Raw genomic sequence first — 22,342 nt, forward strand, 5'->3', positions numbered from 1 at the left:
CTTGGGCGGGACGGAGGAGGGGAACGGCGGGCAGGGCAGGGCGGCGAGGCGGGGGGCAGCGCGGGCGGCAGCGGCAGCGGCTGCCCCGGCTCCGGCTCTGCGCGCACCGCTGGCGGCTCCCGCTCGGCGACGGGGCGGGCGCCGGGCGGGGAGGGAGGCCGGGGGGGAGGGACGGCGGGAGAGACGCCGCCGCGGGCGCCCCGGCAGCCGCGCAGGAGCGGAGCGGGGCGATGCCGCTCGCAGGTGCGGGCGCGGCTCAGCGCCGGCTGGCGGACGCCTCCGCGGGGCCCCGCCGGGGCGGGGGCGCGGCCGCGGGCATGGCGGGGTCGGGGAGCTCCGCGCCCGGCGCCGCTCCGCTGCGCTCCGCCGGTGCCGGCTGGCAGGCGAGCTAGGGGCGGTGCGGCGACGGCGGGGTGGGGACACGCCTCCCCCCCCGCCCGCGCACATGGAGCGGAGCGGAGGGGAGCGGGGCTCCCGCTGCCCCCCGCCCCCCGGGGACCCCTCCCGGCAGAGGGTTAGCGCGCAGCGCGGGGGCCCGCCAGCCCCGCTGTCCGCCCCGCGAAGCGGCGCTTGCTCGAAGTTGTCCACTAAACGCAAGTAACACTTTGTGGGCGTTTCCCCCCCCTCAAGAAAAGCTCAAAGTGAAGTGTTTGAGCGCGATGCGGCTCGCTCTCCGATCGCGGCGGCCGACGGCCAGCGCCTGTCTTTCCCAGCCCGTTTGTTTGCCTGCCGGGGCGCCGGGCGGTCCCGGTGCCCGGCAAGGGCAGAGCCGCGGCGGCCGCAGCTCCGGGCTTCCCTGCAACACGAAGGGTTCATGTCACAGCCCATCCGCCCCGGCCCTCCGCCGTGAGCATCTGGAAAGGGAGAGTCTTCTCTTTTTCCTTCTGAGATAGCGTATGGACAGCAGGGAGAGCCAGGTGCAATGGGCAGTCTTCTTCCCTGCTGCCCATCCTGGTCTCAGGTCTCTGCTCCTGCCGCTCCTGTGTCCTGCACCTGTTCTCAAGATTAAAGCAATTATTAGCTGCTACGATCCTGCCTGCACTCTAAAGCTTTGATTTCTTTCGGCTGCATCAAGTGCAGGGACTTCATTTCTGCTTCTAATGCGGTTTTTAAATTCATTTTTTACCCGAATATGACAGTTCTCCAAACGGAGGTACTTTCTAGGCTCATTAACATCTGGAGTATCTTGGTCTAAAAGCAGGCAAGACACAGCTCTCCTTTTCAATGTGATGCTTCTAAGTTATCAGGAGAAAGGGCAAGTAAGTTACTTTCCGAACCAATGGCAAAGATTTGTCACTCGGGTGTTGTGTCTTTAAAAGGGCATTCGGGTTAAACCAGGCTTTTCCCGTCCCTGTTCTTTGTCGCTCTAGGTGTATGCACTTTGTGGGCTGTTCTTGCTGCCATGTTACTTTATCAGCTGAGGTTTCTAAGGCACATTTAAGCGTATCAAAATAAATGAATAGTCGTCTAATTCTGTAGTAAAAATTAGGGTTTTTTAAAAAAATATAGGATGATATTAAGCGCTGCTATTTTTAAGCCTATTTGTCATCTTCTATGATTTACTTTTAGAGAGGCTCTGATGAATGTCGCCGCTCCCCGGGCGAGCATCCCGCGATCTCTGGCTGCGGCACAGTGTGACCACCAGAGGGCGCCGTCAGTCGTCGTTCCCTGTTGGTGTCCCGCTTCTCCCGGGAAACCCGCCCGAACTCCAAAGTGCTGTCAAGTACACACACCAGCGTCTTGTGGCACAGGAAGGTCATTCGTGATGTCTGCTTAGTCATGCTGATGTCTGTTTTCATATAGCTGGAAAGGCGTTTTTCTTCCAGCAGTTGCATTCATAGAACCATCAAATCATTTCCCGTGGAAAAGACCTTTAAGATCATCGAGTCCAACCATTAACCCTGCGCTGCCAAGTCCACCACTAAACTATGTCCCTAAGCACCGCATCTACACGTATTTTAAATACCTCCAGGGATGGTGACTCAACCACTTCCCTGCTACAGTTAATGTCTTTTCCTATTTGTTAGTTTTATAAGCAGTGAACACTAAACTTCTTCTCCCTTCTTTGATGTATACTTTCTGTATTTCATTCTCTCTGGAACAATCACTAGAAAATCTTCTCAAAAAAAAAAAAACAAACAAAAAAAAACCCACAACAAAACCCGACTAGAACTCTGACAGTGCTAATGAGTTACCCAGGTGCTTTTGATTTTGCAATTTGTCAGGCTTCCTGCTCCATATGTTCTAACCATCCCTCATAGGGAGCTTGCAGGGGAAGAGAGCAGAGTACAAATAACACAGCTTGAAGACACACATTTACTAACTGTATTGAAATATTGGTTGAAGTGTACGTTCTAGAAATTATTTCAAGAGGAGAAAAGCTCTGTCTGCTGTGTTAAGAAGCTGTCTGGCAGAACAGGTAAAGTGCTGGCCTGACAAGGCTTTATCTTTAAAGTACATTGCTTGATGAGGCATTATGGGTTAATTAATGCTTACTCCTATTTCTGGTTTTCATTTTCTTTTAAATATAGAATGTAATTATTTCCTCCTTCAGAATTTCACTGTCCAATATTCAATATAAGCAAAACTAACCTGCAAACTGATGTTTTCCTCTGTAGTTTGACGTGTTCAGCTCTAGTTAGTTCTAGCTACTGACTTCTAAGTGAGGAGATTTGTCCTACTGAGTTGCTGTCAACTACTGTAAAGTACATCTTCTCAGAGCAGGAACAGCAATTTACTGGGAACAAAATCTCAGATTTTAGACAGAATTAGCAGGTTTTGAATTAAAAAAAAAAAAAAGTTCTCATTTCTTGACTTTTGAGATTGGTTACCCCATTGGAGCTGTGAAATAGCAGATTTGTTGTTGTACTAGAACTACCTAATTTTAGAGTAGACTTCACTGAGTGTAAAGTATTTTTTTTTTTTTTTTTTTTTTTTTTTGGTGGTGTTTAATTTTGTGACTGAATGTCCCAAGAAATTAGAAGAAATATGATGAAGAACCAAAACACTGAAGACTTTGTGTGACCATAAACAAAACATTTAGTAATATATTAAGAGAAAGACCTTTTTAAAGGAAATTCTGTGACAAAAAAAAAAAAAAACAAACCCAAAACAACAACAAAAACCCCACAAACAAACAAAAAAAAACCAACAACAAAAACCCAACAAAAACCTGTGTTTGAAACTTCCATCAGTCCTGATTTGAGAGCTGGTACATAATCAGTGAAAAAAAGAGAACAGGTGACCAAATAAATTCATTGAGGTCAGCATAGAAATTAATAAAGAGTATTCACCCTATATGTAAAAAAGTATGAGTCATAAAGACAAACTTTGGAAGGACTTAGCAGGTTAATGATAGTTGAGTTCAGGTGGTTGTAGTGTTGGTTTGTTCTTGGTTTGGTTTGAGTTTTTAGGTTCTGGATATACTGCTGGGATGCTGAATCGAAGCAATTATGTTTTTCCTGGTGTTATAGCTGTTATCCTTTGCTGCCCAGGAGGAACTTCACAATTAATAGTAATTATGTAAAACTAGCTTTTTTTATGTCAACATTTATTTTCATGGCTTGCACTGTGCTATTGCATCCTAAGGGTATTTAATGAACTTGGAATATTTTCTACAGCTTCTAAATCTTTCTGGCTCCATGCTGAGACCATTGCTCTGCGTTCTGAGTGCAGCTCTAAGCTTGCTTTTAGAGAAGAGCCTTTACTTGCATTCTCTGTGTGAAAAAGTGGTATATTTTGATGGCAGGCATTTTTCATAACTTGGGATGAGATTCTGTTCCTACTGAGGTAGCTACTGAATGCTGTTGACTTCAATGCAAGCAAAATTGGCTTTTAGTGGGCTGCCTTGTCAGGAATCTTGATTATTTTTATGACTACAACATGTAGGAACTCTAGTTGTGGAGCAGGTTGCCATGATGATAGACTTGTAAACACAGAACAAAAAAAATCTTCCTGGCTAGGGAGTGTATAGTATATAACATGTAAAATTGTGGGGGCAAAACCCCAATCTTTTTGGTTATAAACATATTGCCTCATTTAGCCACCTCTCTCTTAATTATTTGGAAAGGCAATATATAGAGAACAGAACAAATGCTTCAAAAGGTTCTGCATGCACAGATGGACTATGGTTTGCATTTATCTTTCATTTAGGGCTTGGGAAAAATGGTTTCAAATAGGTTTTTTGTTTGTTTGTTTGTTTTTTTTTTTTTTTTTTTTTTTTTTTTTTTTTTTTTTTTTTTTTTTAAATCTCACTTCTCTGCAGCAAAGCCCCTCTGCTTCAGTCTGGTTTGTGTGCTGTGTAGAAAACCTTTCAGGAGATGAGCCTATTGCCATATATAATTACCAAACAAACAGTCTAATGACAGATGCAGGATTGTCAGTGGCACCTGACACAAGAGTACCAGTTCCCTTGTCACTGAGGCACTTATAAAAATCTGAATAATTTTGAATATAAGTGTTTCTAAAAATGGATGAATGACATTTAGTAGGGAACTGGGTATTCACATATATATACATGCGCACAGAATACAATCTGTAGTTGACATTTATGAGATTTACTTCATGAAACGTGATAAGAGTTTGGGAAATTTGGCTGTGAACAATTAAGATTTGGTCCTGGAGCCTTGATGTATTTGTGGGTCAGACTGTGAGATTTTTTTAATGTGAGAGACAGCTGCCTTTTCTGTTTCCCTTCACCTCCATATTGAGAAACTTCCAGCAAAATTTCTTGTCCCTGATCCTCGGCTAATTACGAAGCCTGTTACATTTTCTATGATTAGTGAATCAAATGAAGCCCTTTTGGGCAGAGGTGGTTACTAACTGGCAGAATAAACCAGTTTGTTACATCTGAACTCCAGGCAGGCAGATACGAAGCCCAGAGAGGACATTTCTCGCCTGAGGAAGGTGATTAGAAGGAGACTTGATAATGGATAATTCAAAAGGCATGAACATATCCTCACAGGAGAATAGAACATGGGAATGTGTTTTCACACCAGAGAGATTCTTTTCTAAATTCCTACCAAGGAGAAGGGAAACAGCCTGAAGAGAAGATGGAGAAAAATAATAGGATTTGGAGAAGCCATGGGTGAATCCTAAGTGTTCCTCTTAGAACAGGAAGAATAGGTGTCCTAGGGTGACAGCCAAATGTATATAAGCATTAATTTATTATTTTGTCACAATCTTGCACACACACCCCCCCCCCCCTTTTTTTTTTTTTTTTTAATTATTATTAGCTAACATAAAGAGCTACTGTTGTGTTTTTGGTTTTTGTTTGGTTGGTTTGGGATGTTTTTTCCACTTAAATCCTCAACAAAAGCCATGAGTTCAGTTCACTTACCCAAACTTACAGGAGTTAATGCCACTTGAGGTCCCTCCATTTTCTCCCTAGTAACTAGGTACAGGGCAAGAGAAAATGTCCCCAGCATTGTCCCCTAAAACCAAGGAAGGTTTAGGTTGGAAAAACAGCCCAGGGAACTGGTTGAATCACAGTCCTTGGAGGTGTTGAAAAGACGTGCAGATCTGGCACTTAGGGACATGGTTTAATGATGGACCTGGCAGTGCTGGGGTAATGGTTGTGCTCAGTCGCCTAAAAGGTCTTTTTAAACCAAAGTGATTCCATGATTCTGTGATTTACCCTGTTCTCCACCTGCTGCTCCAGTAGTGCAGGAGCCTCTTTTGTCCTGTCTGGCAGCCCCTGTGGATGTCCAGCATGCCATACAGGGGACACTTCATGCCTCAGTTGGGTAACTGAACTGAGCCCTCAGCATTTGTTAGGGCTCTTGGAAGCACCGGATCAGGAGCTTGAAAGTTGTGTTTGTTGGGTCTCAGGTCAGGTGCCCTGGTGAGTCACTCGTGGCCTTTGGGAAGGGAATTCAGGCAGCTGGGACACTGAAATCCCATTGCTGCAGATTTCTGCAGAGCCATTGAAAACAGCATGCATTGCTCTGACTGCTTATTTAAAGGAGGTGATAAGCCTGGAGGTCTAATTAGGTGAGATGTAATCACAGTGAGTTAACATCTCGAAAGTAGGGTTTTACTGGATCGGTGGAAAAAATATTCTAAAGTGAAGTTTCTGGAAATGCTGGTTAATTTATTCCTTAGTGGGAATTGCTATACCTCTTCATTTTAGGTATCTAAAGTTCCAAGGGAAGGAGAGGAGAGTTAGAAACTCTGTCTTGCATTATGCTGCTCTAAACTTCACACTTCAGAGGAAATTAAGGTAAATAAAGATTTTTTTTTTTTTTCCATTATGAATAGGGGAAATATTTCCTGCTCTTCACAAATACAGCATTGTTAACTACTGTCCACTTGATTGTACCAAACTACAAGAAGTATTGCAGAATTAGGTCTTACCTAACACTCAGGCATACAAAATTCAGTATTTCTATCTATGTAATGGAGATAATGGTGTGATCACTTTAACTTCCGACTCCGGGACGTAATCCAGTCTCTTGCATCATTTAGCAAAGATTTTACCCCTTATATGGAGACATTTATTTCTAAAAAGAATTATTCAGCTTTTTTTCATACATGTTCTTTCAGAGGTCCCAGAAGCTCTTCCTGTTGATTATACTACTTTATGAAAATGGTCAAGCTTGCTAACTTAGATAAATATTTGGATGACTATTTAGAACTCAAAGAGGATGCTTAGGCTCTTAAAATACTAAATCTGCAGTCAAATACTTATCCACTTAAAATTAATAAACTCTTAGTGTAAATCCTTTGATTCTTAGAAAAAATGAGATAAGATGTTTTTACAAAATACCTTTTTTTTTCCTGAGCCTCTTCGAGCATTAGAGAGAGTGCAGGGGCTGTTACCCTTTTCCAGGGCACAGGCAGACCTGGCTCTGCAGTGCAACGAGGTGTTAAAACCTTCCCGTTATCAGAGCTCCGGGAACAAGTGGAGCGTGGCTCAATTTCAGTTCCAGGAGAGCCCATAAAGCTGCTTTGTCCCGAGCTCAGCACAGGACATTAAATGGCAGCTTGCTGCTCGTGGCTGGGCAGAAACAAGCTAAAGATCCCTCACTACTTTCTGTAACTTATCTGCAAAATATTGGAGAGGACTCCAGCTTCCAACAAATAGGTTACAAAACTGGGTTGCAGGTAGGTAATTGTAGCCGGGTCTCCCCGGGTGCCGACATAATCACCATCAACATCTGAACAAATTACACAGATGCTCCCCCAGTTCACTGGTGCAAGTTAGTATCTGCTTTCAGGAGCAGTAGCTCTCCCCATTTGCATCAAGTGAATCTTTCCTAAATGTTGCAAGAGACTGGATTATGTCCTGGAGATGGAAGTTAAAGTGAGCACACCATTATCTCTGGTACACAGCTAGAAATATCTCCTAGGCAGAATGAGTCTGTCTTTCTCTGCCTTCATTTTATGAAGGAAGAACGTCCCTCATAAGGGTGTTTGTCAGTTATGACTTCAAGATGTAATCACTGATGGTCTGGATCAGGTACAAATCCTTGCGACAAAATCCACCAGAATGATCTGGTAATCTGAGCACCATTTAGACAGAAGAGCTAGTGAGAATCTAGCTTTCAAGATTAAAACAACTGCACGGGAGCATATTTTTATTTATTTCACACTGTGAAAATACTCATTTGTGTACAGTTTTTATGCTGTATTGTTCTCTGGTATAAGTTACTGCAGCTTCATTTTCTGTGAGTACTGCTTTCATGATTTTTTTTTTTTTTTTTAACATGTATTTTTGCCTATTTCAACACTCTTTTGTTTCTCTGCTGGTAACTGCGCATCCATCCTACATGCAGACCTGCCCCCACATTTTAAGTCAAGTGTCACTAAAGTTACAGATTCTGAGTCGTTTTATGGAAAGCTGCAATATGTTGACTAATTGTTCTTTTCCTGCTAATTACAGGAGGGGAAGGTATTTTCTGTGCCCTCTCTTTGGGGAGAGAGGAATGGGATTTGGGGAAGGAGCAGTTTGCCTGTGGTATCCCTCTATAATATGTGTCAGTTTTATAAGAGATTGCAGCTGAAGAACCATCACGTGGTGTGTTGGGAAGTGCTGCTGGTGGAGCCTGCAGTGCTCAGAACCAGTTGTGTCAGGCTGAAAGCGAACGGCAGTGGGCCACCGGCATTGCTGTAATGGCCACTACCTCTGACTCAGCTGCTGGTGTACCTGCAGGATGTAAAGATGATCAACCGGCATTAGCAATTTAGTCAGCCCCTAACTGCTCTGCTACCCATGGCAATAAACTGTGAAACTGAGCTGCTGAGCTTGGAGTGACTTTGGCACATCCTTGCCATCTAGTTAGGGCCGACTCTAGCCTCGAGAGAGGGGAAAAGCTAAACATCACAGCAGTGATGACAAAACAAATATTTCCTGGAAATGATGGCTAGGAAACAAATCGGTAATATTGTCTGCAGAGCCAAGTATACAAACTAATTCTGATAAAGATTTTTGGTAAATTTGGTGTTTTGCATGTTAAGCTGCCCAGGCAGGTTTATAGATGTGCCCTTGCAGGAGCCAGAATAAAATAGATTTCTCATTGCAGATTCTAAATTGTGGTTTCCTTTGATCCATGTGAATTTGTTTTGTGTTTCTTTTTATTTTATTTTTTATTTAACTATTGCACAAACAAGGCAGGAGACATCAGTAATCTTATAATCATAGCCAGGAAAAAAATTGTAGATGTCTCTTTAGAAAAGCTTCCTATGATTTAATGAGATGCACTGCTCTGTGTTGCACTTCAATGAATATGATATTGGCCTGACTCTCAAAAGTGGGAAATTATAGTAAATAGCACAGAAGCTTGTTTCAGAAGACTCCAACCCCTTAGCAGCAAGTCTCTGCCCTTAGACTCCAGCATTCAGTGTAGGAACTTCTTTCTGTTTGGAGGTTCTTATTTATTTCTTTTATGGACTTCTTATTTTTATTTATTTATTAATTTGTTTATTTATTTATTATGTTGTATTGTGGTATTATGCTGGATAGCTCAAAACATGGCCTTAAGATCATGTTGTTTTCTTCTTTTTCTGAAGAGTATAGTTATCAAATCATTAACACATTTTTCTCTCAGCACATCTAAATGTGACTCTCTTCTCTCCTTTTTAGAAATTTCATCTGTTTAAACATTTGTGCTGCAAAACAGACTTCAAACTGGGAGCCAACATCTCATGTTTGCACTGCAGTTTGTTCGATTGCTTTTCTCCTATAGTTATATCTTTAATTTGGAGATCTGTCTTTAGTTCACCCATTTATACTGCTGATTTTCTGTGTCTTCTTCCTATCTTGTTTTGTAATTCATATATTAAAAACTATTTTTTTTCTTCAAAAGAGAAGAATAGGAAACATAAGCTTAAAAAAAAACCAAAAAAACCCCAAACCAAAATAAAACTAAAAGTAGTTTAAAAATAAAACGAAAAGTAATTAATAATAATAATAGAACAAATAAAAACACTGGACTGAATTCCTGTGCTTCTGTCTTCCAGGAGCTGTACTAGGAACTATTGGTTAGTGTCCTCATTCAGTCATACATTCATCCTCCCTCCTTCTCTCCTCTTAGCACCAAGCATCTTTTACTAAAAAGCGGATGATGAGGAGTTCCCTACTCAACATGGGCTGTGGTCACCCATTATAAAATGTACACAGTTGCTGTGGCGTGAGTCCCAGCAGAAATGAAGGATGTGCCAGAGCCTGATGCTCTCATTATTTGCAGAGATTATTTGGAAAGTATTCTTTACAACCTCCTCATCTCTCAAATTCAGCATTTTCAGTGGCTTCACAGGACATGAAAAATACTCAGCCAAATGTGTAGTTGCATTGTCTGCTCCCACAATTGATTTTTGCAGGCTCTTACACTTCTGTTATTTCCTGAGGAGCTGTCTTTGAAAGCTGAGAGGAACACAAGCCTGTGGAGCTGTGGTTTCTAACCCTGCACTTCTCAGTGACTTGGTGGGAGTGAGCATGTTGAAGTATCCCCACACCCTACCAGTGTGCCAGAGAGGCCTGGCAGACTGGTTACCAATCTGAAGTTTAAGGTTTTCTATCCCATACTAGGGCAGCAATAGATTCAACCTATTGCTGAATTTTGTAATTATGTAACCAAGTTCTTTTGACTTCCCCAAGAGTGTGATTCCAGTGGATGAACTCAACTATACCAATAGAGTTATTCTGAATTTACAGAAGCGTGACAGAGTTAATAATGGATCAGTATTTCTGAGTCTCTGTAGGCAAACAAAGTAATACGCTTGCATTGCTAGTAATGATGGCCTGTCCAGTGTGCCAGTATTTGGTGTATTTAATGAATTTAGAAGATAAATTCAATTGGAAGGAACCCGTGCTGCAGGAATTGTGACCATTTAGGTCAACTGACTCAAGAGACAAATATTGTGAGTAACAGAATAATTATTTCTCATAGACAAATTGCTGGATACAAGTGCAGGTGTTAGATTCTCTGATTATTTTGCGGATGTAAAAGCAATCCTTTCTGTCTCCTACAATAGGGAAGTGATTCTGTAGTAAAAAAGAAACTAGCTCTGGGGTTCCTTAAACCTCACAGGACAAATTTCAGCTTAGCATGAACTTTTACTGCTGAGTTGTAGACCTTGGAACAGGGGCTGGTAATGGAAATAGCAATGGAGAAAATTTTAGAGTTGTGAATGGTGACATGATGGATTCTTTGCGCCTTGAAATTTTGCACTTGTGGGGGATTGCAAGATTGTTGTGTTTGAAAAAGCAACATTTCCTTTTGCTATTTAGAACAGCAGACTCCAACAGAAAGTGAATACACAATTACAGAAAGACCATGAAGAACTATTTTTGAAGTTACTTTTGTCCTCTTTGGTGGGGAAATAATTTTGGTGCAAGAGTAGTAGTGTTTCCAAATGTTTATAGAGAATAGCTCATCCCTGAGCAAGAAAGTTCTTGAACTGTGCACTCCCTTCTGAAAAGTTTTTGAATTTGATAAGGATGAATACAGCAGCAAATATTGCTTTCAGTTCTTGTGATGCTTTCATCAGAGAAATCTGTAGGTGGATAAGAATGGCACTCAACAGCAGAGTTTGTCCTATAAAGAAAAAGAGGGGCTTAAACTACAAGTTGATACTTTGATTTTTACATTTTGATGTAAGAGGAAAGGTGTAAAAGGCCTTTCAAAAAGACTGGTCCCTTTTGAGTCATGATTACTACTAAGCGGTGTGCCTCTTCAAATTTTAAAGATAGAACTATCATAATCTCAACATACTCAGTGCTTTATAGATTACATCAGGCTTGCTAAAGAGCAAGGTAAGAGCTCAGGCAAAATGTCAGATTAAGCAGTGTAAAGCCATGGATTTCATCCTGCACAAGGCAACACTATACCCCTGCCTGGTCACCTTCTCCTCCTGCTTCCCTCACCACAACAGATTGCTCTATTCAGTAATTTATTATTTTCTTTCCTAAACAGAAAGTGATCACAGCAAAACACACAGTGACTCATGTTCAGAAGATATTCCTCAAGCAATCATAAAAAAACCTTTCTCGTCCCAAAATGTTGGCCAGCTGCTGAAGACGACTCCAATCACAAAATGAAATCTTCATTAAAAGTGTTATATCCTGAAAGGTTTAACAGTCACTATGGCTGGGATATTTTTTATTGCAACTTTCCCCTCCCTGTCATGGTGTACTATTTTCAACTGGTTTAATGTAGCAGTCCCTATGAAACTGATGTTATGAATAATTATTAGGAGAGCTTATACAGGGTGAGTACCTCCTGTGTGAGTACTGTCCAGCATGGAAAAGTTGGAGGGCCTTCTACCTGTATTGTGTGTTCTGTATCATGTTTAATGTCCATGAAAGCAGATGGCATTTGGCATCTGTTTTAACTGTGCTCTCCAGTCATGGGCTTGGGTGTTGACCACGATTTATTTATGAACCCAGCGAGGCCTCAAAGGGATATGAGTATCCAGTTTGGAAAGAAATCCCGAACTCCTGAAAGCAGATCTGAGAAACCCACATGAACAGGCTGCTTCTGTCCCAGTATATTTGTGATTTAGCAGTATGAGCCTTGTTTATTTTCTCTGTGATATCTTCTGGGATTTCACATATCCATATGTTTTTACTTTGATTTGGCTGCTGGGGGTCATTCTGGTGAAATTCAGGAACTGGCTTCAGTGAAAATAGTCCTGGATATCTTGCTGACTAATTTTCGGGTGTGGTTGTGGTTTTTTGGTGTTTTTTTTGTTTTTGCCTTTTTTTTTTTTTTTTTTTTTTTTTTTTTTTTTTAATGGTGTCGGTAGGTTGGTTTTCTGGGGTTCTGGTGATTTTGGTTTCGCTGCATATATGTATTAGTTTAACAACTTTTACAGATACCTAAAGGGGAAGTAGCAGTAACAGTAAAAGAAGGGGTTATTTCAGTATAGATAATTCTTCTGTTTAAAAGAAAAGGAAACCAAGCATACTGTATGCATGGGAGTCCACAATTTCTTCCTTCTATCACATGTCTCTTTTTAGGAATTTTTGAGTTTTGTCCCAAAGCAGAACTTGCAGGATGGGCCCTGAAATATTTTCAGAGTTGTATGGCAGAACCACTGGATGAAGGAATCCAATTTGTTTCAAAGAGCATACTATAAAAGATGCTTCTTTAGTCATATTCATCTTGAAGAGCAGGAATTCATGTTTTCCTCTATCAGTTCTCCCCATTACTGATTCCCTATATTAGAGTGGTTGAATGGATAGTTTTGAGGAAGACAGGGGAATGAAAACATTAACTTTTGGCTCTCCATGTCTGTTTGTTTCAGCTGTGTGTTGTGCCTTTGCATCCCAAAGGAGTTTCATAAGGAGAAGAGAGCTGATGCACCCTGGTTTTTGTTCGTATTGAAATACGAGTAATAAAACCAACCTCCTTGCAAGGGCATAAAACATTCTTTTGTATTCTAGAAAATATAGTAGAATATTAAAACTCAGGTACTTTCTGACTGTTAATCTTGGGTATCCAGATTTTACAGATTTTCATTCCTAGCTGTAGCTGCAAAAGGATTTAGTTGCAGAGGCTAAAAAATAATGAAAGGCTCATCTGATAAATGGGTATAAGGACTGTTGAGTCAAAAAACTTTAGTCTGCCAGAGACAAAGTAAAACTTGTCAGACTGAGCATGGAAATGACAGATCTTCAGAGAGTAGAGTTGGCATTTGCCTTTTTGACAAAAAAGAGACTCAATTGCAATAGTGGGGGGATTTGTACTGAGTATGGATATTTCAGAAGTAGGAAATATGTTCAGGTTTTTTTTTTATTGTTGTTTGTGCCTATTTGGTACAAACACTCAAACAGCCATTATTAAAGAACTTACTTGCAGGATATGTCAGTTAGGCTCATTGCAATAGGAAATATGTAAAGTATCCTGTTCTCTTGCTATATTGGGGGAATACTCAGAGTATTTTGAGTGCACAAGTGTTCTTCATCAGCCCATTCTCCTGCGGGGAAGGGGGTTTTCAAGCTGCTTGTTTCTTCTTGCCAAGCAAAACATAGCTGATTTAAAACAAACAAAATAATTCCAAAGAACTATAAAAACCATACCAGCTTTGCAAGTAGGGATCCTATAGTTCTTGCAGTATTTCTTGTGTTACCGTGTTTCTAGAGGGCAACAGAAAAGAATGATACTCACACAGTAAGTCATCAGGGTAAAAAGAAGGGAAGTTTATTTTCTTAACCTCGCTTATATAGAGTCTGGACAATGACCAGGGATTGGAGAATAAGGTTGCCACCTCTCCACCCCACTGGCCAGACTAGAAGTCCATCAATTGTCCCTCCTCCAAGGAGGAATGCGAAAACAATCACTTTGTTTATGTTACAATCTGTGAGAAACTCCACTACAAAAATGTAAACGATCAGAAGGCTAAAAGAATATGGCAACATTACTACCTATTACCTGGTGTACTAACTCTACCTGCAGTAATCTACCCATCTAGAGGCATGTTCCTTGTTCTTTCCACTCATCCTGAGACAATACTTCATGAACTTCACTGGCTTGAGGCAGGTATTTGATTGTCTCTAGGTGAAAGCCTTCAATGCAATGCCAATACTTTCCAAAATACCAACAGTACTGCAATTGTGCTGAGTGCTGCTGCTCTTTGTCACCATTACCCAGAGTGGATTTTGGAAGTAAGTCATCTAATCAGACACCTGTTCATCATGCAGGCAAGCTGACCTCCCCTACCATACCACCTGTTAGAAATAAAGGTCACTTGAACACAAAGTTAAATTCACTGTGTGTAAGCAGGCATGATGCCCTTGGTTTAAGAAATATGTGTGCATTACAACACTGATAAATGTGTCCCTGAGTCATCCAGCCTGAATTCAGAAATGAAGTTCCTCCTACCAACACAACAATGGGTGAGCATCTTCTCACTGCACTGAGCTAGAGACCTTCCTGCATAAGGAAATTGTTCTGATTTTCAAAACTGGAGGTAGAACTGGTACCTGAAAATTTCAGGTCAAATGCATCTGTAATGGAAACACCAGGCAGTCTTTAGAGACACAGGAAGGCACTGAGGGTACATTTCAGTAAGTCGCACTTTGGTGTTGCTTGCCTGAGATCATTTGAGCTCCAGAAAAACTGAACTGAACAGATGCTGAGTCCTTGACTTAAATTAATTCTGCTCAGATGAATGTACTGTACTCTACTCAAATAGGTGTCATTAAGCACCTTTCAACAGCTTTTTAGCAGGTGTTAAGCACGAAAAACAGATCAGTTGAAAGAAAGGGAGAGAGAAAGAGTAAATTTGCTGTGGAGTGTTTAATATCTATCCAGTATGGTGTTGAAGCCCAAAATGGCTTCAGTTCAGAGTGCTGCAGATGTGTGCAATGCTCCAGTGTGCTTCCAACTGCTCTCATTTGCAACCTTGCTTGTGTCAAAGATTAAAAAAGCAATTTAATGGTATTGCTTTAGCTCTACTGGAGTCAACCACAAAATTTGCATGGACTTGAACAGAAACTAGACATAAACCTAAGGGTCATCTAAAACTGGGAAGCAGAATGGGATACAAAACTGCATCCTAGAGCTGCAGGCTTTTTCTCCGTTAAGATGTGGACTGGGAAATAAATTCTCTAACAAAAGCTCTAGATTGATAAAACTTATTTTTTCTTTTTTAAATCTAATTAGAAAGATAAAATATTTACACTGTTACTGAGATTATTACCAAAAACTGAGTTATGCCTCTGGAGTGGAAGAAATACATTTAGTCTTCAGTAGATTAATTATAAACCCTACTTTACCATCACTCCCTCAAACCTCAAGTAATTTTTCCACTGCAACAGACTGGTTTTCATTAAAGCAAATTCAGTCATAACAAAAAGACAGGGACCTATAGGTCCAGATCTGACTTATTTTGCACAAAAACCAAAACAAAACAGAAAAAAAGCACACCTCAGTCCACCCACCCCCCCCAAAAACCCCCAAACCAACAAAAACAAAGCAAAAAACCCCAACAAAACAAAAACAAACAAACAAACAAAAAAACCCACCCCAAACCAACCAACCAAAAAAAAAAGGAGAGAGAGAGAATACCTTGATTCAATTGTATGATTTATAGGAAATTAAATTATGTGTGGTGTCAATGGTAGGCTATAGCACCAATCTATATAGCACTATAATACTTATTGAAAAACCATTACCTGAGTTCTGTTTTTAACTACCGTCTCAATTTATAACTTGTTGGCAACCATAAGCACCATTTTTTATCTGCACATTGATTTAGTGGAATTCTTACAACTTTAAGATTTGGATTCAATATCTAAATCTGCAGACTACTAGTAATTCAGCAATTAGCTTGAAGCTATTGTTTAAATCATATTTAATGAAAATAGCGACAAATTTAACTAAGAGTCTCTTGAGAGAGCTGACTCAGAGTCAATAAAAAAGCCAATGTTATTTCTGATGCAAAGAGCAGATGATTTTCTCTTGTGAGAGGTTTGGGGTTTTTTTCTGATTTATATAGAAGTCGGTGTGAAAGCATCTCTTACTGATTACACCTAGTTTCTGCTTTGTAGAGGCAGCTAAAATTTTCTATTGCTTGTGTTATAAACACTGAATTGTGTATTTCTGTAAACAAACAAACCAAAGAAAAACCCAAAAAACAAAACCCACCTTATATAATGTTAGTTGCAAAATGGTAGTTATACAAGCTTTTTTATAAAATAAGTATATTAGTAATATAAATATAAGTATAAAAATAAGTATATATATAAATATAAGTATATAAGTAATATAAATATAAGTATTGATGTGGAAAAATATTTTTGGTTTGTGACTAATTAAGTGACACCAATATGAATTCTATCTCTGCTTTAAATTAATTAATGAGGTTTTGCAAGCTATGATGTGTGTGATATATGTGCTAAAGTTAATTCGTGTTATCAAATTATAAAGGGTAAATGTTCACTGTATAAATATGAGTGTTAAAGATTTGTTCAAACTAATATGGGTAAAAGTAAAATGGAAAAACCAAATTAAAAGAATTTCCTCAACTCGGGAAGCACGGGAGGGACACGAGGAAAGTATGATTGGAATTACCAGAAAGGGGGCCTAGAAACTATCGCTGCTGGGAATCCCTGAAAGGATACAAAGGACAACGGAAAACGGAGATACAAGTCCGGAGACCGAGATAATCACTTCAGATGGATATCTCTACTCATCTCCGTTGAAAATTAACATATCCACGACACACCCGGGCTCGGCCATCAGCTGCATTGTTCCACCCTACCGGTCCATTCAGACTCCCGATACCGGGACTTGCATGATTAATGAAGACGCCTCGGAGGGAAGACCGTCAGAATCCCGGACTTCACTCCACGATCTAGTGTATAAAAAGGGGCGGCTGGAGACCGAAATTGTGAACTTGGGGGGATACCAGGCTGGCAGAGTCTGTTATCCATGTTCACCCAGCGGCGATCCCGGGCTCGACGCTGTCCTTTTAATTGTGGCTTTCAGAGACTGATATTTTGTCTCACAATAAAATTCTAAATTTCTGATAAATCGAATCTGGTCGATTTTATTTATAACAATGTGTATTTGTGTTGGTAAAAGAAAAAAGGTGCCTGTACTTTTAGCTGCTTGTCAGTCAGTCTGATCAATGTGTGAGTGTGTTAGCTGTCATGTTTGTTCACACAAAAGCAAAGTGATTTTGTACAGACTACATTTTAATTTTGAGCTACAGGACAAGTCCATAAACTACCCAGGTCCTCGATGGTGGTGATTTGCTCTCAATGTAGCAGTTTAAGCTGATAAGATATGATCATTTGTGAAGTCCTTTGTGACTTATTTATCTCTTTGCATGCATTATGTGCATGCAGCCAGTTAATTTGTTGTAGGAAAGTTTTACTAGCGAGGAAGCTGGATTTTTCCATTAGTGTAAACTCATAAACAGCTGAATGTTTCCTGTGCTTCAAAATTACCAGTGCAAAAAAAGCCCCTAACAAACCCTCTAGAGTCCCATAGGTATGGGCCAAGGATGGGAAACGCCTTTTCCTTTTTATTGCATTAGCACAAGGGTGAGTCTCTGTGAAAGCTCTGCAGGAAGATGAACATTTTTTTAGGAAGGTTCAAGCAACACCTTCTTCAATGTTTTTGTCAATTTCACTAAGATGTTCCTACCTGTAAGAATCTGAAGTATTTCAATTTGAAATACACACCTTTGTCAATATATTTTACTTTAGTCCTCTTGACTGTCTCTATAATCATTAACAAGTAATTTAGGAAGATTTCGGTAAATTAGGAAGGTTTCAGTTCTGGTATCTTTTGTGAGGAAGCTTATAGGTTGGGCATGTTTTGATGGTGAGGTTGGTGTAGTTAAGATTCTGACTTTTTGTAATTAAGGAACTTTCAAAATTGAGACACTTTGAAATGAAATTCTATGGACACAAAACAAGGTGCTGTATGACAGCTGCAATGGAAGTTCTTTCTTATTTTATGATTTCATGGAATGATAAAATTGTCAGAACTTTTAAAAAATTTCATCTTGGCTCTGCAATAGAGGGAAATGAGAGAGTTCAATTTGAAAGTGAAAAGTCAGGAATAAAATTATCTGATAGCAATTTCCCATTACCTTTGTCCATGTAATTCCACATGTAAGAAAGAAGCCTGTGAAGAAAAGGTAGGTTTTTTTGTACTATCTCTAATGGGGGAAAAAATAATCATAATAGCATTCTTTTAAATACATTAAGAAAATTGTATAGCTCCACTCAACCTTATAGGTACTGTGTTGGGAATACCATGGAAGGTCCTCACTTATCTCTTCTCGGTGCCTAATGTCCATCTCTTTCAGGACTGCTGATCTAGCTCACCATGGGGCCAGCCTGGACCGTGGAACTAGTCTATGCTTTAAAATAATCCTTTTAACACTCCATTCTTTCCTTCTTGGCTTTTCTTTGGAGGGCCTTGAGGAGGAATGATGGGCTGCTCAGGGCAGCACAACAAAGAAACTTGTAAAATGAAGCTCTCAGATAACCTGTGCCTCTAACAGGAATAATCCATCTTGCATCCTAAATTAAGTTGCCACAGAAATGTGGTCTCCTTCGAACAGCACAAGTAATCTCAGTCTATAGCTAAATAGAGTTCATATACCAGGTTAAGACAAGGCTCTTATCTGTTTGTTTTTGGGTTTTTTTCTTAACAGTCTTATAGTCAAAACGAGAGTTTTCCATTCTACTTAATCTAGAAAAATGAAGATGTTTACGTAACTTTAAATTTCCCCATTCTGTGCACTGAGAGAGCACTGAAAATCAACTGTATGCAGGCTTTTGTGTATGTTACACCAAAGTCAAATTTACTGCTACTGCTGCAACTCTGTATCCACTGTCTGCCTGCGTCCCCTCCCAAATCAGTGACCTTGGAGAATGGACACACTGCGCACCTCAGGCTGTGCTGGTGCTGACTGTGTGAGCCCTGTTCCCGTGAACAATAAGGCCCAGTGATTTGGTGCTAAGGTTTGTAAACATCATTCCATCTCTGTTTATCTGGTCTGGAATGCAGCCTCAGTCTGGCAGCTCTAAGGAAGTGTGGTTTTCTTATTCTTTTCAGGCTGTCCATCTGAAAGGACAGGCTGGGACCGTGGGCTTCCCTGGGCTCACCTCTCACCTTCTGTATCTTCAGGAGCTGCCTTCCTCTTCCACAGGCCATGCCTTCAGCTGATGGAAACAATGGTCCATTCCTGTCCAAATCCAAACGTTGCTGGATGAGGGGACATTGTAAACCTCCAAGTGTGGAGAATCCCCCTAATGTCCAAGTGCAGACTTAAAAAGACAAAAAGAGCTTGGAGGCATTTTGTTTAATTGGTAATGGCTATGACAAACCAACTATTTGAGTTAACTGTTCTCTTGCCTTGAAAGTTTAACCTGTTTCATCTACCCAAGCAGTAAACCAGGAGAGTAGAAATAACAACCCAGGTCTCTGCTGAGGCCATGTTATTGTGCCTCTGGAAATACCCAGATGGACAGAGTTGGTACTTCCCAAGGAGTTTCTGCTGACTTTGTTTTCAGCTCCCACAGATGTTCAAGAGAGGAAAATTCCCCTTTTTTCCTTTCAATGCTTGAAATATGCTGCTGTTTTTAAAAGAGGAATAAATCACTGTATCATATGCCTGTTACATGTGTTTCAGAAATTTGCTTCTCAGTTGCCGTTTTGACACAAAGTTGTAGTCACATGAGAAATTAAAAGTGTCCTAGAAGTAGCCAAAAAACTTAATTTAACTAAACTTAATTAAATTAAATCGCAGATTTGAGTAGAGAAGAAAGGAAATACAGGATGTAATCGTTTGAAACACCAGAGAAGATCATCCTCCTTCTAATCAACACATTTTCCTGCAGCTCAGGATGAAGTGAAATTTTAGCTTAAAACGCTCAAGCTGCCCACGTAAATATCCAGGACATAAAACAAGTAATAAATCATCCCCTTCAAAGCAGGAAGATGATAACAAGCATTTCTCTTCCTAGGAAACATGTCACAGCAGGATCAATTTGTTTGTAAAGTGTATGGATTGTTTCTTATGGCGTGAACTTTGTATAAACAGGGGGAAATGGCTTCATGTTACATCAGTATTGACGGCTTATTTGAGCATCTCATCGGATGATTTGAAAGCATCTCTTTCTACGCGTCCTGCCTCCGAGACAAGCTGCTAGATCTGTCTTTATTCTGTCGTAGATGTTTTTTGCCGCCTGTTGCGAGCAAGCCGCGTCCTGCGCAAGGCGGGGAGCTCCGAGCGGCACCGTGCCCGGGGCGCGCTGGGGGCGCCGGAGCCGCCCGCGGAACCGCGCTCCGCAGCCGAACAAAGGGGCTGCCGACCCCGTCACCAACAGGTGCTGCGCAAGAAACAAACTTTTTCTGGGATACTACTCCGAGTTGCCAAAGGGGAGAGATCCCTGGGCCGCTCCGCGGAAGAGGCAAACGCCAAAAAACCCCCAAGCCCGGAGAGGGCCGGAGAGGAGAGGGACAAAGCGGCGGGGGCCCGCAGAACGTGGCGTGCATCGGGCGGGGCCGGGAGCGCGGCCCCGCACCCGCACCTCCCCCGGCACCGCCCGGCCCGGCCGCCCCACCCCACCTGCGGCCGGGCCCTGCCCGCGACCCGCCCCGGGGCCGGTGCGCGGGGGGAGCGGCGGGGGCGCCCGTTTAACCCCTTCCCCGCCGGCGGCTCCGGAAGCGGCGGCGGCGGCCCCGTGGGGCGCTGTGTCCTGCGCCCGGGCGGGGAGGGGTGGCGGCGCGGGGTGGGGGGCGAGCGCGGCGCGGGGGGGCGGCGGCGGGAGCCGCTCCCTCCTTGCCCAGCCCGGCCCGGCAGAGGCGGCAGGAGGAGGAGGAGGAGGAGGAGGGCGGCGCAGAGCGCAGACATGGCGGCCAACATGTACCGAGTGGGAGGTATGTGGGGACGCGGAGGAGCCCGCACGGAGCCCCCCGCGCACGGCCCGGGGGGTCCCGCCGGGCCGCGGGCCGTGCGCGCCGCGCCGGGGCCGGGAGCGGCGCCGCGGCCCCTCGGGCCGGCGCGGTCCCGAGCGGGGCCGCCGGGCCCGGGCGGGCGGCGGGAGGCGGCGGCCGGTCCGGCGAAGGGTCGCCGGGCCCTCCGCGGGGCGGAGGGGGAGGACGCAGGTTCCTCCCCCGCCAGCCCCGTGCGCCGGGTGGGAGCCCGGCCCCCGCCGCCGAGCAGGAGAAGGGCAGCGCCGCCCTCCGCGGGGAAGGGGGGGAGCGGCGCCGCCGGCTCAGCCCCCGCACCGCGGGCCCCTTCGCGCCTCGCCTCCTTCCCCGGAGAGCGGCAGAGGGGCCGGGCCCCGCGGGGCGAGCGAGGCGCCGCCTGCCCGGCCGTGCGCCCCCGGGCCGGGCCGGCCCCGGCGCGGCCTGGCGGGCCCTGCCGGAGCGGGGCGGTGCGGGGCGGTGCGCACCGGCAGCCCCAGCCCGCCCCGGTGCGCTCCGCTCCGCGCCGCTCCCCTGCCCCCGCGCACCCCCTCGCTCTCACGGCGGAGTTCCTCCGCGCCTTCCTCGGTCTGCCGGGAATAAATAATTAATCCGGCTGTGTAACCGGGGGATTTCTGTCAGCTTCCCTTGCTTACCGCCGTGACCCCTGAGGAGCGCCCTGATACGTGACTGCTTGGCGAGGGCCGGGTGGGAAAGGGCATTTTGGCAGTGAAAAACACGGCGAACGTTTGTCTTCCCGTCCCCAGCCTGTCGAAAATGACACGGGTAACTTTCACTCCCTCACGGAGGGAACGAACGTGGCAGCGTGCCCAGTGCTGTGGCTCAGGTGCAGCGTTCAAGTTAGGTGTGCATTGCTGGGTGCTCAAAAATCGCTCTATCCTCCTGCTCTCGCAACAGCCAGAGCTGAGAGGGAAGCTGCGTGGAAATGAGGGGTGATAACAGTTTGGGTCCCTTTCTGCTAATGTTGTGAGATACGCTGATAGAGCCGCAAATCTTCCATCTGCATGCTCCCTCATTAGGGCATTTAGATTGTAGTCCCATCAGCCTCTACTCATGAAAATAATCCTCCTCTGAGCAGGTAGTGGGTAGGGTTTTCCGCTTAGGTCACCAATTCTCTCTTTTCTTTTCGTTATAATTTTAATGAGCAATCGCGAACGTTATCCAGAAGTCGTATTCTTTCATTAGAACTACCTGAAGTTCCTTCTCATTGTATCATAGCGTCAAAGTGTTGCAGAAGACTTTTGTATGTTGTTATACTTTCTCTTCAGATTTTTAGAAATAAAGTTTGCAAGGTGCATGGTGCAGAAGTCCAATATCAAATTTTAAGTGTGGTTGGCATTTGATGGGTCCTTTTTCATTGCAAAGTTTTCAGAAAACTATTGAAGGAAATGCACTGCATGTCAATTCCTTCTATGTTACATGGGAGCAGCTTTCAGGATATG

General features: G+C 43.1%; 1 protein-coding gene and 1 long non-coding RNA gene across 4 annotated transcripts in view; both read left to right on the forward strand.

Annotated features, from left to right (window-relative positions):
* Window positions 1-2,233: 2,233 nt before the first annotated feature.
* On the forward strand, window positions 2,234-12,912 carry LOC120750862 (uncharacterized). Its single transcript, XR_005700173.2, has 4 exons — window positions 2,234-2,419; window positions 6,131-6,220; window positions 11,415-11,709; window positions 12,748-12,912. It is a non-coding gene; the product is annotated as an uncharacterized LOC120750862 (long non-coding RNA).
* A 7,824-nt stretch (window positions 12,913-20,736) lies between these two features.
* Window positions 20,737-22,342, forward strand: part of MTA3 (metastasis associated 1 family member 3) — a 137,986-nt gene continuing 136,380 nt past the window's right edge. For all 3 annotated transcript variants that reach the window (XM_040059828.2, XM_040059827.2, XM_040059829.2), the window contains exon 1: window positions 20,737-20,849. In XM_040059828.2, the coding sequence (XP_039915762.1) occupies window positions 20,822-20,849 (28 nt within the window). In that variant the 5' untranslated portion in view covers window positions 20,737-20,821. The remainder of the gene's footprint in view (window positions 20,850-22,342) is intronic.

This window comes from Hirundo rustica, chromosome 3 (genome assembly GCF_015227805.2).
Source record: "Hirundo rustica isolate bHirRus1 chromosome 3, bHirRus1.pri.v3, whole genome shotgun sequence".
NCBI lineage: Eukaryota > Metazoa > Chordata > Aves > Passeriformes > Hirundinidae > Hirundo > Hirundo rustica.